Source organism: Aotus nancymaae, unplaced genomic scaffold (assembly GCF_030222135.1).
Source record: "Aotus nancymaae isolate 86718 unplaced genomic scaffold, 86718_ANA_hifiasm-v0.15.2.pri h1tg000003l, whole genome shotgun sequence".
Classification (NCBI taxonomy): Eukaryota; Metazoa; Chordata; class Mammalia; order Primates; family Aotidae; genus Aotus; species Aotus nancymaae.
Genome location: NW_026988414.1, coordinates 852,153 through 871,106, shown reverse-complemented (window position 1 = coordinate 871,106; position 18,954 = coordinate 852,153). Strand labels below are relative to the sequence as shown.

Below are 18,954 nucleotides of genomic sequence, written 5' to 3'. Positions count from 1 at the left end.
AAGTTGTTGCATAGTCAGGGCAAAAGGTTGGGGTTAAGTGGCTCAGACCAGACTAGAAAGCAAGGGATACCTGGGAGGTGGCAGGTATTTCAGAAGTGGCCCACTGGAGGTTTGACTAGTAGAGATTAAATGATTACTTAGAAAATACTTAGAAATGTGCCTAGCACATACAGAGTGCTTGATTTTTGGTTCATTGTTGTTAAAATACTGAACAGCAACCATTTTTTGAGCATATAAGTCTTTTTCAGGTTCCATTCTAAAATGTGTTAATTTCTTGGCTCATGTAATTCACTCACCACCGTGTTGAGGTGGATGGTTACCCCATTTTACAAGAGAGAATCGATAACATTTCTCTGCTCTTGCAAGTTTCTGTGCACAGTGGCCCCTTTCTAAAGCCCATCTTATTCTGCATTCTCAGCCACAGAGAGATGACACTTAACTAATGTGAATAGCCCCTCAAAAGTGGCCCAGTTGTTCTTTAAGAACCAGCTTCCAAAGAAGTTAAGTGTCTGGGGCCTGACACAGCCTCGAGTCAGCATTTGCCCCTGCGCTAGCAACATCCTCTGAGCATGAGATTTGCGAACTTGGACAGAATTCAGCTTTGGTCATCATTTCAACAATGGAGCTAATTTAAGCTTACTTCTGCAGCACTGGGAAAGTCATTATGAAGTAAAAGTGTACAAATTGAGAGAAAGGCAGTGTAAATCACTTATCATTCATTGCCGATGAGTTCAGCCAAACACTGGGGGAATCAGAATAAGTGGTGTTCATAATAGCCTATAAATGTTTTCAGACTTTTTATTTGGTGGGTCTCTTGTGAGGCTGGTTTTCCTGACACTGGCATTGTGTCAAACAGACACTGCAGGCAGCCTGGCAGATAAACATGAAAAGTTCCACCTACCATAAATCATGTTTTCAGAGAACTGCAAACATGGAATAGCTTGAGAACTTCTCATAGGTGGTAAGTCCCTGTCCAGAGTCTAGCTGCGTTTGTGGTTGTTAGAGCATTTGTACCAGAACTAATAAGAGTTCTCTTGCTTTTTCCATTTGTACCAGCTGTGAGCACCTCCTACCCATGGATGCAGTCTGCCATTTTACAATGACCTTTCATCCTATCTTGCTTCCTGCCCCTTTTGTTTTTTAGCAGTCATCCTCTTCCAGTGGTAGCGTGTTTGGGTCTGGAAACACTGGAAGAGGAGGAGGTTTCTTCAGTGGCCTTGGAGGGAAACCCAGTCAGGATGCAGCCAACAAAAACCCATTCAGCTCGGCCAGTGGGGGCTTTGGATCCACAGCTACCGCAAGTAAGTTGAGAAGACTTTTCCCAGTCCTTTGGTCGCCTAATGCCACTGTCGTTCTCAGGGTGTTATCAAAGCTTCTGTGACAAATATAAAAAGGAAAAAAAATCTAGAAGGCCCATTTAAGATATCTTCCCCAAATCAGTGTGATCTGTTTTGCTTTTTTATTTTTGGTTTTTTAATGAGATGTCATATATAATCATGAAAAGACATCAGAGCTGCAGGGAGAGGATCTCTGTATTGAGCTGCTCCCCTCTTCTCTCCCAAGGCCCAGATCACTCTGTTTCTTAGTATTGGAGTGACTTGAAGTGAATGCAGGCAGACAAGCATAAATCAGCAGAGCAAGCTGAGGATGCTGGGAGGAGAGCATGTAGACTTTCATTTGGGTAGTACTCTCTGAATTTTCCTTCAAATTCAGCTCCTGTAGGGAGATGTCACCTAAAACTTGAAGCCTTTAGTATTTCTCATCTCTTACACTTTTGTTTTATTTTCATCTGAAGTTGTATCTGCTAGTGCTTCCTTTAGCTAATTTTTTTTTTTTTTGAGACAGTTTTACTCTTGTTACATAGACGGGAGTGCAATGGAACAATCTCAGCTCACCTCCACCTCCCAGGTTCAAACGATTCTCCTGCCTCAGCCTCCTGAGTAGCTGGGATTACAGGCACACACCACCACGCCCAGCTAATTTTTGAATTTTAAGGAGAGATGGGGTTTTGCCTCGTTGACCATCCTGGTCTTGAACTCCTGACCTCAGGTGATCTGCCCACCTTGGCCTCCCAAAGTGCTGAGATTACAGGCATGAGCCACCATGCCCGGCATTAAAAAGGAGGCTGAGATTGGAAGTTGGGAGCCTGTCCTGTTTGTCTCAGCTTCTCTCATTTAATGTGCTCTACATGAAGTTTCTCTCATCGATTGTGCTGTGCACGATCTTCATGAATCATGAGCTAGTGTTCTGTAGTCATGACAGATGTTTCCTTACTATTAAGGCCTATGCAGTTAGCAAAACTTTCTATCCTGATTTGCCCTTCAAACTAAAAACTAGTCATTTTTTGAGTCCAGCCTGGGCAACACAGTAAGACCCCATCTCAGAAACCAAACAAACAAAAACCTAGTTATTTTGATGTCACTGTCCACTCTACTAATATATAAGGAAAGATTACTTGTCAAGAGACACATTCCTCTTAACTCGTGAAGTTATATAATCAGAAATTTTTGTTCTTTAGGTTTTAGTCTGCCAGGAGGGATTTAGAATCCTAGAATGAAGGGATCTTAGAAATCAAGTCTAGTAGTTTTCAAAAACTGTTCTTGCCAATGAACTCTTAAGTAGCATCCTGATACGGAGAACAAATAAAAGTAGGTTCATGCTGAAGCAGGGGTCAGGAACCCCAAGACACACAGCTGGCTGGCACCACAGGACTGTGAGGCTACATAGCACACACTGAAAACATCGTCCTTTTATGGCTCTTCATTTTCCATTGAGGAAGCTAGCCCAGAATGCTGAGGTCACAAAGCCAGAAAGTCACAGATAAAGAATTTAGCTAGACCGGATATCACATGCCAAACACAGAATCTGGCACAGAAGAGACACTTAATAACATGCTCCACTGCAGTTAGAAATTTGGATTTATCCTAGAGCTAAGGTATTATCTGTGAGGTTGTGTTACTAACCAGTTTTGTTTAAAGTCAGATGTGTCATATCCCTACAAACATCCCTTAGCTCCTGGCTGATTCATCTCTAATGCCTTGACTCTCGACTGTCAAGGAGTTGCCTTCTGTCAGTGGCTGGCTGCAGCTGGTTTGCACAGACACACAAGAGCCAGCCGTGCACATCTCCCCAATTGCTCATTCAGTGACATCGTGTGGGGTAGCCTGAAATTAGCCATGGTGGAGTATTTATACCATGGAAATCGGAAAACACCACAAACCAGGACTCCCCAGCCTGTTGTTAAACATTACTGGCTAATTCTTTTAATTCTGGTTTAAAATAAACACGTAACTATTCTTGATACCAGGTAACCTGTTAGTCTTCATCTTTTAAATGTTGGCTGTTAATTGTAAACCAACAATTTACATGTGTGCCTAAGGGAAGTTTAAGTGAATTTGAAGGAGTAGAGGAAACACTTCACATTGTATTATTTTAAAAAACTAAGTGTACGATTTTATTTCAGTAGTTTTTGTGGTACTAAGTGTATGAATCAATAGTGAAAGGGACAGCAATTTTTTTTTTAACCCTGAGGGCCACCAAGTGCAGGATAAGAGGAAGGAACAGTGGAGTTACATTTCAACCTTGGGATTTTCCAGATTACTTAAGATGTTTAATATCAGTTAAAGATTTTTTTACCCTCTTTTTGGCAACAACAATTTTGTATTATTACACAGTAAATATTTATAATCATATAATTTTATCATTTTCTTAACTCTCACATCTATTGAAAATGGATATAGGGGCTGGGCATGGTGGCTTATGCCTGTAATCCCAACACTTTGGGAGGCCAAGGTGGGCGGATCACGAAGTCAGGAGTTTGAGACCAGCCTGGCCAACATAATGAAACCCCATCTCTACCAAAAATACAAAAAACAAAATAACCATGCGTGGTGGTGTGCACCTATAATCCCAGCTACTCAGGAGGCTGAGGCAGGAGAATCACGTGAACCCAGGAGGTGGAGGTTACAGTGAGCCAAGATCGCGCCATTGCACTCCAGTCTGGGCAACAGTGCAAGACTCCATCTCAAAAAAAAAAGAAAATGAATATAGGCTGGGTGTAGTGGCTCACACCTGTAATCCCGGTAGTCCCAGCTACACGGGAGGCTGAGGCAGAGGAGTAACTTGAACCTGGGAGGCAGAGGTTGTCATGAGCCAAGATCACGCCCCTGCACTCCAGCCTGGCAACAGAGCGAGACTCCATCTCAAAAAAAAAAAAATGGATATAGATACAGATTTTAAGTATGTATTGCTTATTTTAATTTTCTGACTCTACTGTTTTATGAGCCAGAGGTTTAATCAGAAAGATCAATTATGTGGTCTCCCTCCTACATAAAACTGTGTATACTAATGAGCGTACGATTTTTAGTTGATTTTTTTTAACCTTTAGTTTCCCAGTTTTGAATAATTACATGGTTTCTGACTTTTGAGGGGAAGAAAATGGTTATCTTAGAGTAAGGTTTAAGGTATAAATGGTGAAGTTTGAAAGGTTAATGAGATAAAAATTGTATAATTTCGGAAGGGTTTTTTTTCCTTCAAAGATGTCATCTTCTCATCTGAATGCAGTGGGTCTGAATACCCCATATTCATATGCCTAATCTCATTATATCTTATTTAGTGAATTTTATTTATGAATAATTTCTTCTGAAGTGAAAACTCAATGTTTAATATTTTGCTTTTTTGCTGTATCGTCTACTCAGAAACTACATGAAGAGAAATCGTTTCTCCCTTTGTTTTTCTTTTTTCTTTTGTGGTATTTAAAGCATATTTTAGGTTGAAGTTACTTATTTCTAGTCTTGTATATCTGACTTAAGTATAACCATATAAGAATTATAAATTGCTCACGCCTGTAATCCCAGCACTTTGGGAGGCCGAGGCGGGTGGATCATGAGGTCAAGAGATCGAGACCATCCCGGTCAACATGGTGAAACCCTGTCTCTACTAAAAAAAATACAAAAAAATTAGCTGGGCATGGTGGCGCGTGCCTGTAATCCCAGCTACTCAGGAGGCTGAGGCAGGAGAATTGCCAGAACCCAGGAGGCGGAGGTTGCGGTGAGCTGAGATCGCGCCATTGCACTCCAGCCTGGGTAACAAGAGTGAAACTCCGTCTCAAAAAAAAAAAAAAAAAAAAAAGAATTATAAATTTTAGTTTTCTGAACCCTTAAACTTTTTTAGCATGTGGTCTGTTACACATACTAAAAAATTAGTCTTACTTGTAACAGCGTAATTAAATACATCATGGAGGAGAGAAACTTAAAATGACACTTTGGCTATTGAAGTTATTTGTATTGCTAAATAGATGCAGAGAATTTACAGCAGTTTTATTTTGAAGTTTTATTTATACATAATTACTTCGAACTCTTCAGATTTTTTTTCATAAGGCAATTTGTCATAAATTCTCTCATGCACTTCAGAATGAATAAGTGCTATCTATCCTTTAACCATAGACTTTGAGGGGAGAAAGCATAAAAATATAGCATATAATCTGAAAATAAATTTGTAACATGCACAAATAATATGACATTCTTCTTGAATCAAATCATAATTCTAGAACTTCAGATCTTAAATAGAATTTTGGTTTGTATCTTGCATGTAATACCACACACAGATAACCACACAAAAAAGTCTTTGTAAAATTTCAGATTGATAGAATTAGAGTGCTTAAATTTTTCGTGGGGGAAAGGTGGGCAGTAAAGTGTAAGTGCTTTCTTTTGTTCCTGACTTGCATATTGATGACAGTCCATTCTGTTTCTGTTTTCTAAATGTATTTTATTGTGGTGCTTAACTTCTTATTAATTAAATCCCGTATCAGAAACCTTGGAGGGAAAAAAAAGAAACAGAGAGGCAATCATTGTTTTATGCTACTTTGTTTCAGAGCAATTTGAATCAACAGTAAAATGTCTCAACATGCAGAGCTCCTTGTGAGACTGCAAATGAGAGTGATTACAGCTTTAAGGATATAATTCTTGGGGTCTTTTCAAAATGACAAGGATTTCATTTTCTTCTGCTGGCCTGCTCTGTGTCTTACTGGCTAGAACCTGATTGAGATGATGAAGGGGAGGTTGAAGGAACAGAGAAGGGCAGCAGCCTTTTCTGAGCGTCCACGACATATCACACTAGTTGCTCTATGTGCTTCCCATTATCTTCCCAGCATCCCTGCAGAGTCAGAATTGCTGTCCTGTTCTATGTGTGGGGAAACTGGGACTTAGGATAGTTAAGTCCTTGCTCAGAGTCACACAGCTATTAGGTAATCTCACCTGGGTCTGACTGCAAACTTCATTGCTTGTTCCACTAGAATATGCCATAAAGATTTTAACAAAGAGCTCTTAAAGAGAGAAAAAGATAAAGAAGCCAAAAGACTTCTAAATGATCTCTGACTTCCCACCACTGTCCCAGTAAAGTCATTTCACCTCTCATTTCATATGAGAGCACCAAATTTCCCCGAGAGGAGATCCAACCCCAGTCTTGCCCTTGAATTTGTTTGCTATTTGAATTTTGCATTGCTAGCACTAACAAAGTGCAAAAATTGCAGCCCTCTGTTCTTGAAATACTGAGTAAAAGGAATGGCTGAGAAGCCTGTTTTTCATCTCCAGTGTCAAATGTACTGCCATTGAAGGAATCAAATGTAACCTTGGGCTAGCTCAATAAGGGGAAGGTCAAACTGCTCAAGAGGGCATTTTGTGGGACTCAGTCAAGGGATAAATTATTCCGTGGTACCGAGTGTGAGGGTAACACAGAGGGATTTCATAACCACCCAGCTGCCAGTGCCTGACATACTCAGCATGTGGTTCCTTAACCAGGCTCTCCGATTGTCAGCAGTGGCTTTATAGGGCAGTGACCATGATGTGGTGGGCCAAGTCATATTGTATTACTGGTGCCTGGAAATTTGAGGTGACTGGGTCTCTCAATTCCCGGATTATGGATTAAGAGCGTTGCATCTGGAAGTATTAACGATGGTGGCTCTCCTATTGGGGTGGTTTGGTAGCAGCACCGAGCTGAGAGACCTGGGGAGTTGACAGGTTAATAAGGGGGGCCACCCCTTCCAACAGCTCGACTTCGAGTGATGTTAAGTGCTCCCCTCCTCTAGTCCTCTCCTTTCACCTTCCCTATGAACACCTGACTGGCTTAGGGGGAGACTGGTCTTCCATTACCCACCCAGTGATTACCCAGAGCATACGGTGTGCCTCCCATTTATGCCTTGTATCTTTGGACATCCACTCCACTTCAGGATGGCTTCTGTCTGCCTTGTGGGTACGTATTTAATAAAACAGCCATCCAGACTTGTAGGCAACATGAGTTATTCCTTCCCTTCCCACCACATCCCCCCGCCCCAAAAAAAACTGTAAAACCCTGACATATTCTGTGCTGTATTATCTGAGTGGTGGCTTCTTTGTATGTGGACTTTGGCTATTTATCTATTTTCTGTCAGGTTTGCATTTCTTGTAACAGGTGAGAAAACTTCTCAGCCATCTTGATTTTTAGTAGTTTCCTTTTTTCCTTTAATTCTTGGAGTGAATTTAGTGCATAGTTGAGGAAGGGAATGACCGCCTAGATAGGCATTTAAAAGGTCAAGGGCTTCATTAAGCCTCTTAGAAAGAGGAAATCTGACTGGAAGTCTTGCTGGCCTCTTTCACATTCTTCAGAGCATCCCTAGATCCCCTCAGATCAAAGATAGGAGCACAATGATTTTTCTCATTTCACTGCCATTCTCTGAGCTGCTCAGGCAGCCAGCCACATGTATGCTGAACTTGACTATAAAAACAGAAAGTAAGTGCTAGAAGCCATTATGCCTGGTTTGGATTTATTCTAACTTTAATTTCCCTAGTTTGACAAAATTTGAAGTTGGTCCTAGTGTGAAGAGACCAATCAAACCAAGCCCTGTTCTTCAGAATAAAGCAGCTCGTGTGGGACTGAGCCTGTGGCCTCCGTTGCTGGGCAGTCCTGACACCTGTGGGAGCATCCAGTGAGCTCCTACAAAGAAGCCTCCTCACTGGGGCCTCTCACTGCCCCTTCATTTTGTGCCTGTAGAATCATGCCAGGAAATCCTGAGCCTGGGTACCAGAATGATTAAAAACTTCCCAGCAAGGTGCATGAAAATCAGAGAAAGCCTGTTGCTCTGTCACTCGGTTCCCTTGGGTTCTAGGCAGCGTGTCACTCCCATCTTCCCAAACACCCAACTGAGATTTCTTCTCTGTTCTGAGAAGCAGGTAAGGACATTTTTCTCCCTCTGACCTCCCTCACATCTTCATCTCTTCAGATACCTCTAATCTATTTGGAAACAGTGGGGCCAAGACATTTGGTGGATTTGCCAGCTCGTCGTTCGGAGAGCAGAAACCCACTGGTACTTTCAGCTCTGGAGGAGGAAGTGTGGCGTCCCAAGGCTTTGGGTTTTCCTCTCCAAACAAAACAGGTACTCCTATACGTATTTGTTATGATTAACTTTATATGTGTATTTGTTTATGCGTAGAGATCTGGAAGGAGACATCTCTGGGGTGGTTATCTCAAGAGAGTAGGATTGGAGTAAAGTTAGCTGTTTTCTCAACTTTATTTTTATATTGATTGAGCTTCTGCTACACTCCTAACATGATTCCAGGTCTTCTGAAACATGTTTAAAAGCCTATCTTAAGAGAACACAGAGTCTTCTTGGAGAGAAAACATTGTAAATATTTTACAGTTGCAGAACAACCAAAGTAAGGGAACACAGAGGGAAATGAGAACTGAAATATCAACAAGAAAACATCCTGGGTCACGGATTTCTTTGGGTGCCCGTTACTTATGAGGGCAAGGCAGATCGTCTGTTTAATTTCTCATGTGTTATGTTACTTTCCCCTCTTTCCGAAATCACTTTGTTTTTAATTGAAATATATATGTATACACAGTCCACATATCAACAGTATACAGCTTAATTAATTTTCACAGTTGGAATACACCCATGTAACCAAGGAAAAGGAACATTACTAGCACTACTTTTTATCCCAGCATTACTATTAAAGTATACATTTATATAAACTATATACTTTTTCTAATCATGTAAGATATATTTATAACTAAAAATTTTTAAAGAACAATGTATGTTTAGATCTGAAAACATGTACTTTATTTTTGTCATCTGCCTCTCCACCCTGTTTCTGTCTCTGAGATCTGCAGAGAGTCTGCACTCCTGTCTTTGTTGATGGCAAGTTGTGTGAAAAGAGGTTTTTTTTTAAGACAGGGGGTCCAGAGTAGGCTGTTTGAGCAAGCAGCTTTTTAAAGCAAACTCCCGTGGGTAAGTGGGCAGGACACTTGGCCCTCATATGTATGTATGTGATGCTCTGAAATATGCTAATTGGAGAGGAGGATCTGACCTCAGGAATAGATGCATCAGTGGCTCTGACTTGGGAGTAAGGCTGCCCCAAATTAGTACATGGAGTCTTGTGTTTAGAGCCTCAAGTGCCGTGGTTTGCAAATCCACTGTGCACCTCAGACTGTGACTCAGGTAGCTTAGTCCTTGGTTGCTAGTTGTTAATACTCTTCCTAGAAATTAAAACAGTATAGAAATGGGCATCTCAGCTTTCTTCTGGCCACATACACAGTGCATTATTTAAAAATGAAAGGGCCACAAGGCTTTTGTCCCAGTTAGAAAGGCACGTCGTGAACATTTCAACTACAGTTCATCGATCATCAAGACATTTTATGTTTTTAGGAGCCTGATAATGTTTTCTTTGACTCTTACGGTTTTCCTGTATATGGTTCTTTATCCTGGGATTGACATTGATTTGAAAATCTGACCTTTGAAAATCCCACCCAGCTAGGTGTGGTGGATTGTACCTGTGATCCCAGCAGTTTGGGAGGCTAAGGTGGGAAAATCACTTTAGCCCAGAAGGAAAGCCTGCTGTGAATAGAGGAACTGCCTTCCTGGCCAGGCATCAGGGCCATCACTTCTTGCTTTAAGAGGGATTTTGAGATGACGATTTGGATGGGTCTTTGAAAAATTCCGAAAGTGTCTATCCTCCCTTCAATAAAATTGCATTAGAAAATAATCGTGCTGGAGGTCATCCAGGGAGAGGACGGGAGGAAGGTAGGATGGACTGAAGATGGCCTTGCTGCCCACCACGGTCAGTGATCTACACTGTGCTCTCTCACTAAAGTGTTAGATTTGGTTACATGGAGGGAGGCAGGGGATGAATTATGAAGATGAGAGGTGGGCGTTTGAGTCACACAGGCTTTGTTCCAGCCCCAGCTCTAGCACCCACCAGCTGGCTAAAGTTTAGACAAGTGGCATATTCTCTGAGCCTCAGTTATCTCCCCTGTAATGTAAGGATCCCAAGCTTATTGGGAGGATTTAAGAGAACTGCTAAGAGGCACCTGGCACATAGTGGGCCCTCAATAAATCAAAGTTTATCATCATTGATAATTAGAAAATGTATGTTTCTTTTGGAGAAGAAATTTATGAAAATACAGCAACTGATAAAATCGAACCGCTCCTGCCATCAGGAGAGAGTTGCCTGTTTAAGCCAGAGGACTGTTTTCTTCCTAGTTCATTTGGCTATGACCCAGGTTTGTTGTTTGGGGGCTTTTTCTCTCTGCGCATGTTTAACCTCCACCCCTCCCCTGTCCAGTTTATTTTCCGTACCATTTTTCACTCACCTTCCACCAAGAAGTCTAAACAATATTGAATACAAGGCCCTAGATAAAGTCCTGTGTGTCTAGGAAGAAAGTGTAACCAGATCTGTGATCAGTCTTAAATAATTCAACTGTTAGGGTTTTTTAGCACTTTTTTTTTCCAGTCTGTTATATTTATAACCCAACAGTCTTCATTATCATAGCTTGGAATTTCACTCAAGGTTTTAAAATGCAGCATGTTAACCCAAACATGAGCCTTAGCAAAAAAGCATTTTCTCAGTTGTGCAGTCTATCACTATTAATGGCAAATAGGCACATAAGTGAATCACAAGATAACAGTTAATTGAGGAATTCAGCTGACAGCTTTTCATACCCAGTATTTGGTCTTTCCTGATTCAGACAGCAGAGGCTTGTGTTGCAATTACATATATGATAAGAGGTCTAGATTTCATCCCTCTAACAACAGATTCACTTTCTGAAAGGGGAGAAAAGACTGTCTCTGCTGACCATTTCCTGGCTTGTTGCTAGGCCACCATTACTCCCGTTAGCACGCAGTTCATAGGCAAACACTTTAAGAAGTACTCCCTTTAGAGGGTGCTCACATTTAGAGCACATTTCTTAATGCCATTCTATTCTATTCATTCAAGAAGTCACTTACTGAATTTTTACTCTAACACTTTAGAATGATTTCAGCAGCATCTTGGAAGTTTGGGACCCCGCATCAGGAACAGCAGGAATAGCTCAGGGGAGGATGTTTTGTCTTCCTGCCTGACAGGCATCACCAGCAATCAGAGGAGGCTGCCTAGTGCACGATCTGACCCTTGTCTGTGTGGCCACCTGCGTGGTGCCTGAGCCCACTGGGCAGCAGTGTTGGCAACTTGCAGAAGGCGTTTGAACTCTAGGGCTGTCCTCACTATTGACTTACCATTTTATTGGATTTATACAGCAGCCTGCTTCCAAAGAGGAAATTTGGTGTATTTTTTCATTGAGAAGTAATTCCAAACTGCAGAAAAAAAGAATTTAAAAAAAAAATCTTCTCCACTGAGAGAGAGAAAGGGAGACTGGCGAGAGACATAGGAGCCATCAGGCTGTAAATAAATAAAAAGCACCTGGCTGGACGCCAGTGTGCACGTCTCCGTCTCTGCTATGACCCAATTCAGGGATTCTCCTTGAGACGGGGTTTTGAGCCTCTGATTTTATAGTTGGGTTTCTATGAAGCTAGATGTCTTGCCTGTATGCTGATAAGTAATACAGTGTATCATCTTTTGACAGCTGGGTAGGGATTGGAGTTTTTGAGAATGGTTTTTCACTCAAAACAGCTCAGAGGACCTGAGAGGGGTCGGGGTGCACCGAGTGGACTCCCAGAGGTCTGCTCACGTGGCTTCACACTGACGAACCCAGCTGGCCTCGGACACACACGGGGTCTGCAGGAGCTCTCCTGAGTGGATCCCGGAGCTCTCTGCTAGACATGGAAGGGGTGGTTTGGTTTGAGGGCTTTTGCTTTGTTCTTGTTTTCATTGCTATTTTCCTGATAGAAGGGAAGGGGGGTATTACTCTTTACCCTAGTTCTTACATTTGAATTGCTAACATCTTCTTTTCCTGTTTTTTCTTCCTATTTTGATTTGATTTCTCATTGCTCAATGTCTTCTCTTCCTATCTCCTCCCTTCTTTCTCCCTTTTTGTTTGTTTGCCTCTGTTTTGCTCAGGTGGCTTCGGTGCTGCTCCAGTGTTTGGCAGCCCTCCTACTTTTGGGGGATCCCCTGGGTTTGGAGGGGTGCCAGCATTCGGTTCAGCCCCAGCCTTTACAAGCCCTCTGGGCTCGACGGGAGGCAAAGTGTTCGGAGAGGGCACTGCGGCTGCCAGCGCAGGAGGATTCGGGTAAGCCCCCTGGGGAGGGCCCTACAGAACCCACATGCCAGCCAAAAAGCACTAGGCCTGTACTCTTGCTCTGAAAAGAAATTTGAAGCTGGGCGCAGTGGCTCACGCCTGTAATCCCGCCACTTTGGGAGGCCGAGGCGGGTGGATCTTGAGGTCAAGAGATTGAGACCATTCTGGCCAACATGGTGAAACCCCGTCTCTACTAAAAATACAAAAATTAGCTGGGCATGGTGGCAGGTACCTGTAATCCCAGCTACTGAGGAGGCTGAGTCAGGAAAATTGCTTGAACCCAGGAGGCAGAGGTTGCAGTTAGCCGAGATTATGCCACTGCACTCCAGGCTAGTGACAGAGCAAGACTCCTCAAAAAAAAAAAAAGAAAAGAAATTTGACCGTGAGCTGAAGGCCCCTCCCTTGAAATTGGTCAACAGGTCCCTCAAGGATTCCCGTTCCTCTCTGGGGTAAGACTAGTGTCTTTCAAGCCAGGCTTTGTTGAATTCATGGGTGGACCTCAGTTGTGTTGATGTTCTCTGATATGAGAAATGCTAGTCATCAGAACTCCTGTTCTCCTGCTGGGGCTAAAGGAAGGCAAATAGCCCTGCCTTAGCTACTGCTCTGTAGCCAGGAGTACCCCCATGTGGAGCTTCTGTTAGGACGTCCTCAATGAATCGTTTTCACCAGATTACTTTCCTCTTGGGATTGTTCTGTGTTAGACTTGCTGTCCTTGAACAAACAACTCCCTGTGTCTCTTGCTCCCCTCAGAATGAGTATTCAGTTCCATAGGCCCCCCCACCAAGGGAAGAGCCTGGATGATCAGGAATTTGGAAGCTGCTCCAGTCGCCTCATGTGTGTCTACACTGGAAAAGGCCATATTAGGGAGTTGCTTTTAAGGACAGAATTTCAGTCTGGTTGCCAAAACCCCAAGGGAAAAATAACCTCCACCACACCACAAAATCCCAATAAAAAAAAAAATGTACATGGTGATGACCACCAAGTCTCTCGTTCCAAGGAGGTGTTAATGCCTAAAAGGAACTCTAAAATGCCTCTCACCACGGTACTGGGCTCCGGATGAGCTGAAGACTTGGGGTAGGGGAGATGGTTTTGTCTGGGGGAATTGTAGAGATACTTGGGATCTGAGTCTTGGCAAGATGACAGCATCTTTATCTTGAAAATAAACTACAGTATGTTCTTACGCCCTTCCCCTCCGTGAAAGATGCTGGAGCACAGCAGTGAGAGTGAGCGGGTTGGTATGCTGCTTTTCATATTCCACATGGAGACTAATGCGTTAGGTTTACTCTCAGGAAACCCCAAGAATTAAAGTTAGGGAAAACTTTGAAAGGACGGTTAGAGACCCACTTAGTCTGGTATTCTCAGCGGTCTTAATGGACACTGTTCACTGCAGTGATGACCTAGCACACAGTACTACAGAGCTGATGGAAGGTTTGGGTTGACTGGGTATCTTGAGGATTTATTTATTTGAAACCAGCTGTTTTTTTACTAGTAGAAAAGTATCATATTCTGCCTTGGGGCAGCTCTCACATAAATCCTGATTGGCTGGTTAGTCAGTCCTAAAAAGGGTTAGTACCACCCTTAATAACGTCAGTTATTAAATCTCCTTAGGAGCCGTTACCTTCTTCCAAGTACCTGGCCATGAGCCTGTCTCTGACCCTGAAGGGCAGGCCTCTGAGAGGGGCAGGCTGTTGCTGCTGAGGCCCAAGGCAGGAGGAGGAAGGGAGCAGGCCACTGCTGGGAGAGAGTCCAGCGAGAGCAGATCCCTTGACCACCTTTGTACAGAAAGAGCCTTGACCTCATCATCAAACGTGAAGAGTGGTGGGGAGGGGGAATTTTAGATCGTTTTTCTCTCTGGGGTTGATTCTTGCCCCAGGTGCTATCCCTTCCCCCAGAAACCATTGATCCATTTCCCTCACCTAATCACCTCCAGACCCCAGAAGCTCTCCCCTACCCAGCTGAATTCCTCTGCAAATGATTTAGAGGGCTCTGATAGGTCACACAGTGCCACCTTTTGTGCTGGACCACATCTGGAGGGAGAACTGGGCGAGGGTGCGCAGGGGATTGTCCCCAGGTGGACTGAGCAGGGGAGAGCAAATGGTAGCCACTTCTACGTTGTTTTGTTTAGTAATTATCGATTCAGGAAGCAAATACAATCCTGAATGAAATGATTTGGAAAAAGTAAATAGGATCAAGATCCCGAGAGGAACTAAAGATAAATAAATGGGGCAGGGGTGGGGGGAACGGTCGGTAAGTGAGAAATGCTAAAATGATGGAATAAAGCTGTAGGATTGCTGGGGATAGTGCAGGAAATGTGTACTGCATAGTTCCCAGATGCCCTGGTGTTTCGATGGGGGATGGAAACTAAAACACTGGCCAGGTTGGATTTCATACTGTAGTCCTTCCATTTTTCTTCCCAGAGCAGAGATAAAGGTTGACCCTGGACGATAGCTCATTCTCCCTGCAAGGCTGCTAGTTAGGCCCCATCTATCACCGGGCCTAACTAACATGCTCATGTGTGTCCTGCATATTGAGACTTAAAGCATGGGGCTGAGGCTTACAGATGGCCACATGGCGAGAAGCCCCGCTGACCTCGGTCTGTTTCTCACTGGAGCGCAGGTTTGGGAGCAGCAGCAACACTACATCCTTCGGCACACTCGCGAGTCAGAACGCCCCCACTTTCGGATCACTGTCCCAGCAGACTTCTGGTTTTGGGACCCAGAGTGGCGGATTCTCTGGTTTTGGATCAGGCACAGGAGGTAAGCTGCCCCAGGTTCTGCCTCACAAGCACAGTGGCTCCCTCTTGCCTTCTCCCCCAAAGAAAGGAGTATGTTTTACCTGACCAGTCTGTTTAGTATTTTAAGAGCTGACCAGGCACGTGGCTCACGCCTGTAATCCTAACACTTTGGGAGACTAAGGCGGGAGGATCACTTGAGCCCAGGAGTTTGAGACTAGCCTGGGCAACGTGGCAAGACCCCATTCTCTACAGAAAAATTTTAAAGATCGCCGGACATGGTGGCACACACCTGTCATCCCAGCTACTCAGGAGGCTGAGGCAAGAGGATCGCTTGAGCCTGAGAGGCTGAGACTAAAGTGAGCTGTGATTGCACCACTGCACTCCAGTGACAGAATGAGATTATCTGGGTGACAGAATAAGACCCTGTCTCAAAATACATACATACTGAAAGTGATTGAAAAATAAATTTCTTTTTTAAGTTTTAGTTAGACTTAGGACATTGTGTCATTATTACCAAAGAAACTACTGTCTTGATTTCCTCTTAGGATTTGAGAGGCCCAAAATAACAATGGTCTTACAGGGCCTTTGTTTAAAAATTTAAGCCAGCAGACTCAAAAAAGATGTAGAAACTTCACAGAATGTCTTGCATTTGTTTAACACTCTGCTTTTTCAGATGGCAGAGTATGTGTTTTCCACTTTGTTCTTGGAATAAACTGACAAGGCACAGAATTTAAATATCATTACAATTGTACCAATGAAGAAACAGAAACTCCAAGGAACTAACTGATTTGCCTAGAGTCAGTTAGCAGCAGAACCAGGCCTAGAATCCAGCCATCTTGCTTGTCTGGCCCTCAAAAAGAAGAGGAAGCAAGCAGATGGAAAAACAACAGCAAAAGCAAAAAAAAAAAAAAAAAATCCTAATGAAATGGATCCGTGTGGTCCAGTGCAGCTAAGAGAGAAAGGCCAACCCAGAGACCCTCCACACAATACAGCCAGGGCCGGGGAGGGAAGAAGAACCCAAAACTACCAAGAAGGTAACTTGTAAACAGTCAAGGATTTCCTCAGACTTCCGGGGAACCTGAACAGCTCCAGAGGATAAACTCAGAATAAAGGGGCTTCTGCATGTACCTCCCCTGCCTTCCTGTAGGTGGTGGGGGCACAGAGGGCTTTCCACGAGAAGCATGGGAGGGCAGGCACTTGGCATGGAGACCGCCTTTGTGTTTCGAGCGGATGTGCCTTAACTCCACTCTTCTGTTTTTCAGGGTTCAGCTTTGGATCCAATAACTCGTAAGTATCCCCCTTTCTGAGTCTGACCTTAATTAAAAGTATTAAATAAAGTTGGAAGTATGTGTGAGCCACAAATCATTCCTGCTGGATTTGTGCATTTTCTTTTCATTTTTCCTGTTTTTGGAGTTTGTCCTGGAAGTGTGGGGGTTCAGCAGCAGAGTTTGAGTTTTGTGGACTTGTTCATCTCTGTAGGAATATGGCAGGAGGTGCCAGGCCTCGCCTTCTTAAGAGGATGGCTTAAAGAGAAACGAGTACACCTGCCAGTGAACCAGGCCTGAGGGCAGCACTGAGGAGATGCTGCGCCTGACTTCCCTGGGGATGTCTCGAAAGCTGCGTGTAGTCCCTGGGCTCTGGGCCATCCCCAGGTCTCCATATGTTGATCCTCCCTCTATGCTTCTGTGTAGAATTTCATGGCATTAAAATTCAGACTCTTAGCCAGGTGCGGTGGCTCACGCCTATATCCCAGCACTTTGGGAGGCTGAGGTGGGAGGATTGCTTGAGCCCAGGAGTCAAGACCAGCCTAGCTAACATAGCAAGAGAGCCCATCTCTACTAAACATTAAAAAAAAACTAGCCAGGCATGCTGGCTCATGCCTGTGGTCCCAGCTACTGTAGAAGCTGAGGCAGGAGGATCAGTTGAGCCTGGGAGGTCAAGGCTGCAGTGAGCCAAGATGGCACCACTGCACTCCACCTGGGTGACAGTCAGACCCTATCTCAAAAGAAGAAAAAAAAAGCAAAAATGGCCAGGCGCAGTGGCTCACACCTATAATCCCAGGCCTCCTGCTTTGGGAAGCCAAAGTGGGCAGACCAGCCTGGCCACCATGGTGAAACCCCATCTCTACTAAAAATACACACACACACACACACATGCACGCACACACACACGCACGCCAGGCCGAGAGGCGGAGGTTGCAGTGAGCTGAGATCACACCACTGCACTCCAGCCTAGGCGACAGAGCGAGACTCTATATACAAAAAAAAAAATCAGAGTCCCGACCTTTGCACAAAGGCAGAGCAGCAGAGCCTGTGACTCTGCTCTGTGACACAGCAGCTGACTCCGCCACTCCCCTGTGCTTCCTTACAGGTCTGTCCAGGGATTTGGTGGCTGGCGAAGCTGAGGGGGTGTCAGCAGGCCTTTCGATCCCTGGGACCAACTGCATCCTCTGCTTCACCGAGAAATGCTGGAGCAAGCTGTTCAGACGGATATTGCCATCAAAACATACACCCAGAAAGAAACAACAGAAACCAAACCTCAAGAGATGGGCAGTTACTCGTCTTATATTTCATGTCGGGTTCCCCAGCCCACCATTAAACTGTTGGTCTGTTTCTGTACAGAATGTGTGTGGTTTTTTTCCAGATCATAGCCAAGGAGATTGCCCCGTTTCTGTGGCTCTGAGAAGCCAGCAGAGTCTCCGTCAGCCAGCACTGTGTCTTCAAGGATGGCATCAGAAGTCTCCAGCATCGGGTGTTGATAAACAGCATAGAATCTGCCGCGGTCTCACTCGGACCTAGTGCCCTCCACGTAGGGAAGAGGTTGAATCCTGTGGGCCGTCTTTTTGAAGCGGTAACTTGGTTATCTCCTCTCTCAGTTCTTTTTGTCATTGTATATCAGGACCCTCCAAGGATGCACTCTGAGACTGAGTGCAGGCAGAGGACCCACTCATGCCAGCAGCAGCTTTAGAAGCAGCCGTAGCGTTTTTCAGTACACTTGTAGCCAGTGTGAGGCAGGACTGGCAAAGAGACCCGGGCAACATGGCTGAGTGCTGACGACAGTGCTGCCCCTTAGCCAGCCTTGTCCGCTCATCTCCATGTGGCTCTTGGGTGCTGTGTCTCCTACTCCAGAGAGGAGGGGGGCAGTTGCTTGAGAAGACAGCTATTCTATATGCGGCAATGACATTGGTAGCCACAGCTACCCTGTGTCTACTAACCACAGTGCAGATAGCCCTTGGTGGACCCGGGAAGCGTGAAGACGGGCTGTTGCCAGATACCACCAGCAGGGCAGTGCTGGATTTGACAACAGTGTTTGCTGGCGTCGCCTAGAGCTCATCATTGCAGTTGTATTAAAGTGCTTATATATCTTTAATGCAGTATCTTTGAGGCCTGGGCATAATTTATATATCTTGGGCCTGTAACATCCTAGGTAGTTGCTGTCAAACAGAGACCGTCTCGCATTAAAAACAGATGTAAGAATTTATCTTTCAGGCCCAGAATCTGACAGTGCATTGGCTTGGGTCATTAGCAACAGAGAGTTGGAAAGGGTTGTTTTTTTTGAGTTTTACATATCAGCAGGTTGTATTTTTTTAATGTTTTAGTAAAAGTTTGACATGACATTAATTTATCATGTTACAGACAGTATGACCTTGGTTCTGATGGCTTATGTGGGGAGAGTGGACCATGGTGAGGTCTCCACTGTGTCACCACCTGGTCTGACGGTCCCCGTCTCGCCTG

At 44.2% G+C, this 18,954-nt stretch overlaps 1 protein-coding gene across 1 annotated transcript in view; it reads left to right on the top strand.

Annotated features, from left to right (window-relative positions):
• NUP214 (nucleoporin 214) overlaps positions 1-17,843 on the top strand; it is a 101,202-nt gene extending 83,359 nt beyond the window's left edge. The window contains exons 31-36 of the mRNA XM_064376949.1: positions 1,145-1,301; positions 8,255-8,407; positions 12,306-12,477; positions 15,103-15,242; positions 16,483-16,507; positions 17,591-17,843. Coding sequence (XP_064233019.1) covers positions 1,145-1,301; positions 8,255-8,407; positions 12,306-12,477; positions 15,103-15,242; positions 16,483-16,507; positions 17,591-17,624 — 681 coding nt within the window. The 3' untranslated portion in view covers positions 17,625-17,843. The remainder of the gene's footprint in view (positions 1-1,144; positions 1,302-8,254; positions 8,408-12,305; positions 12,478-15,102; positions 15,243-16,482; positions 16,508-17,590) is intronic.
• The last annotated feature ends 1,111 nt before the right edge of the window (positions 17,844-18,954 follow it).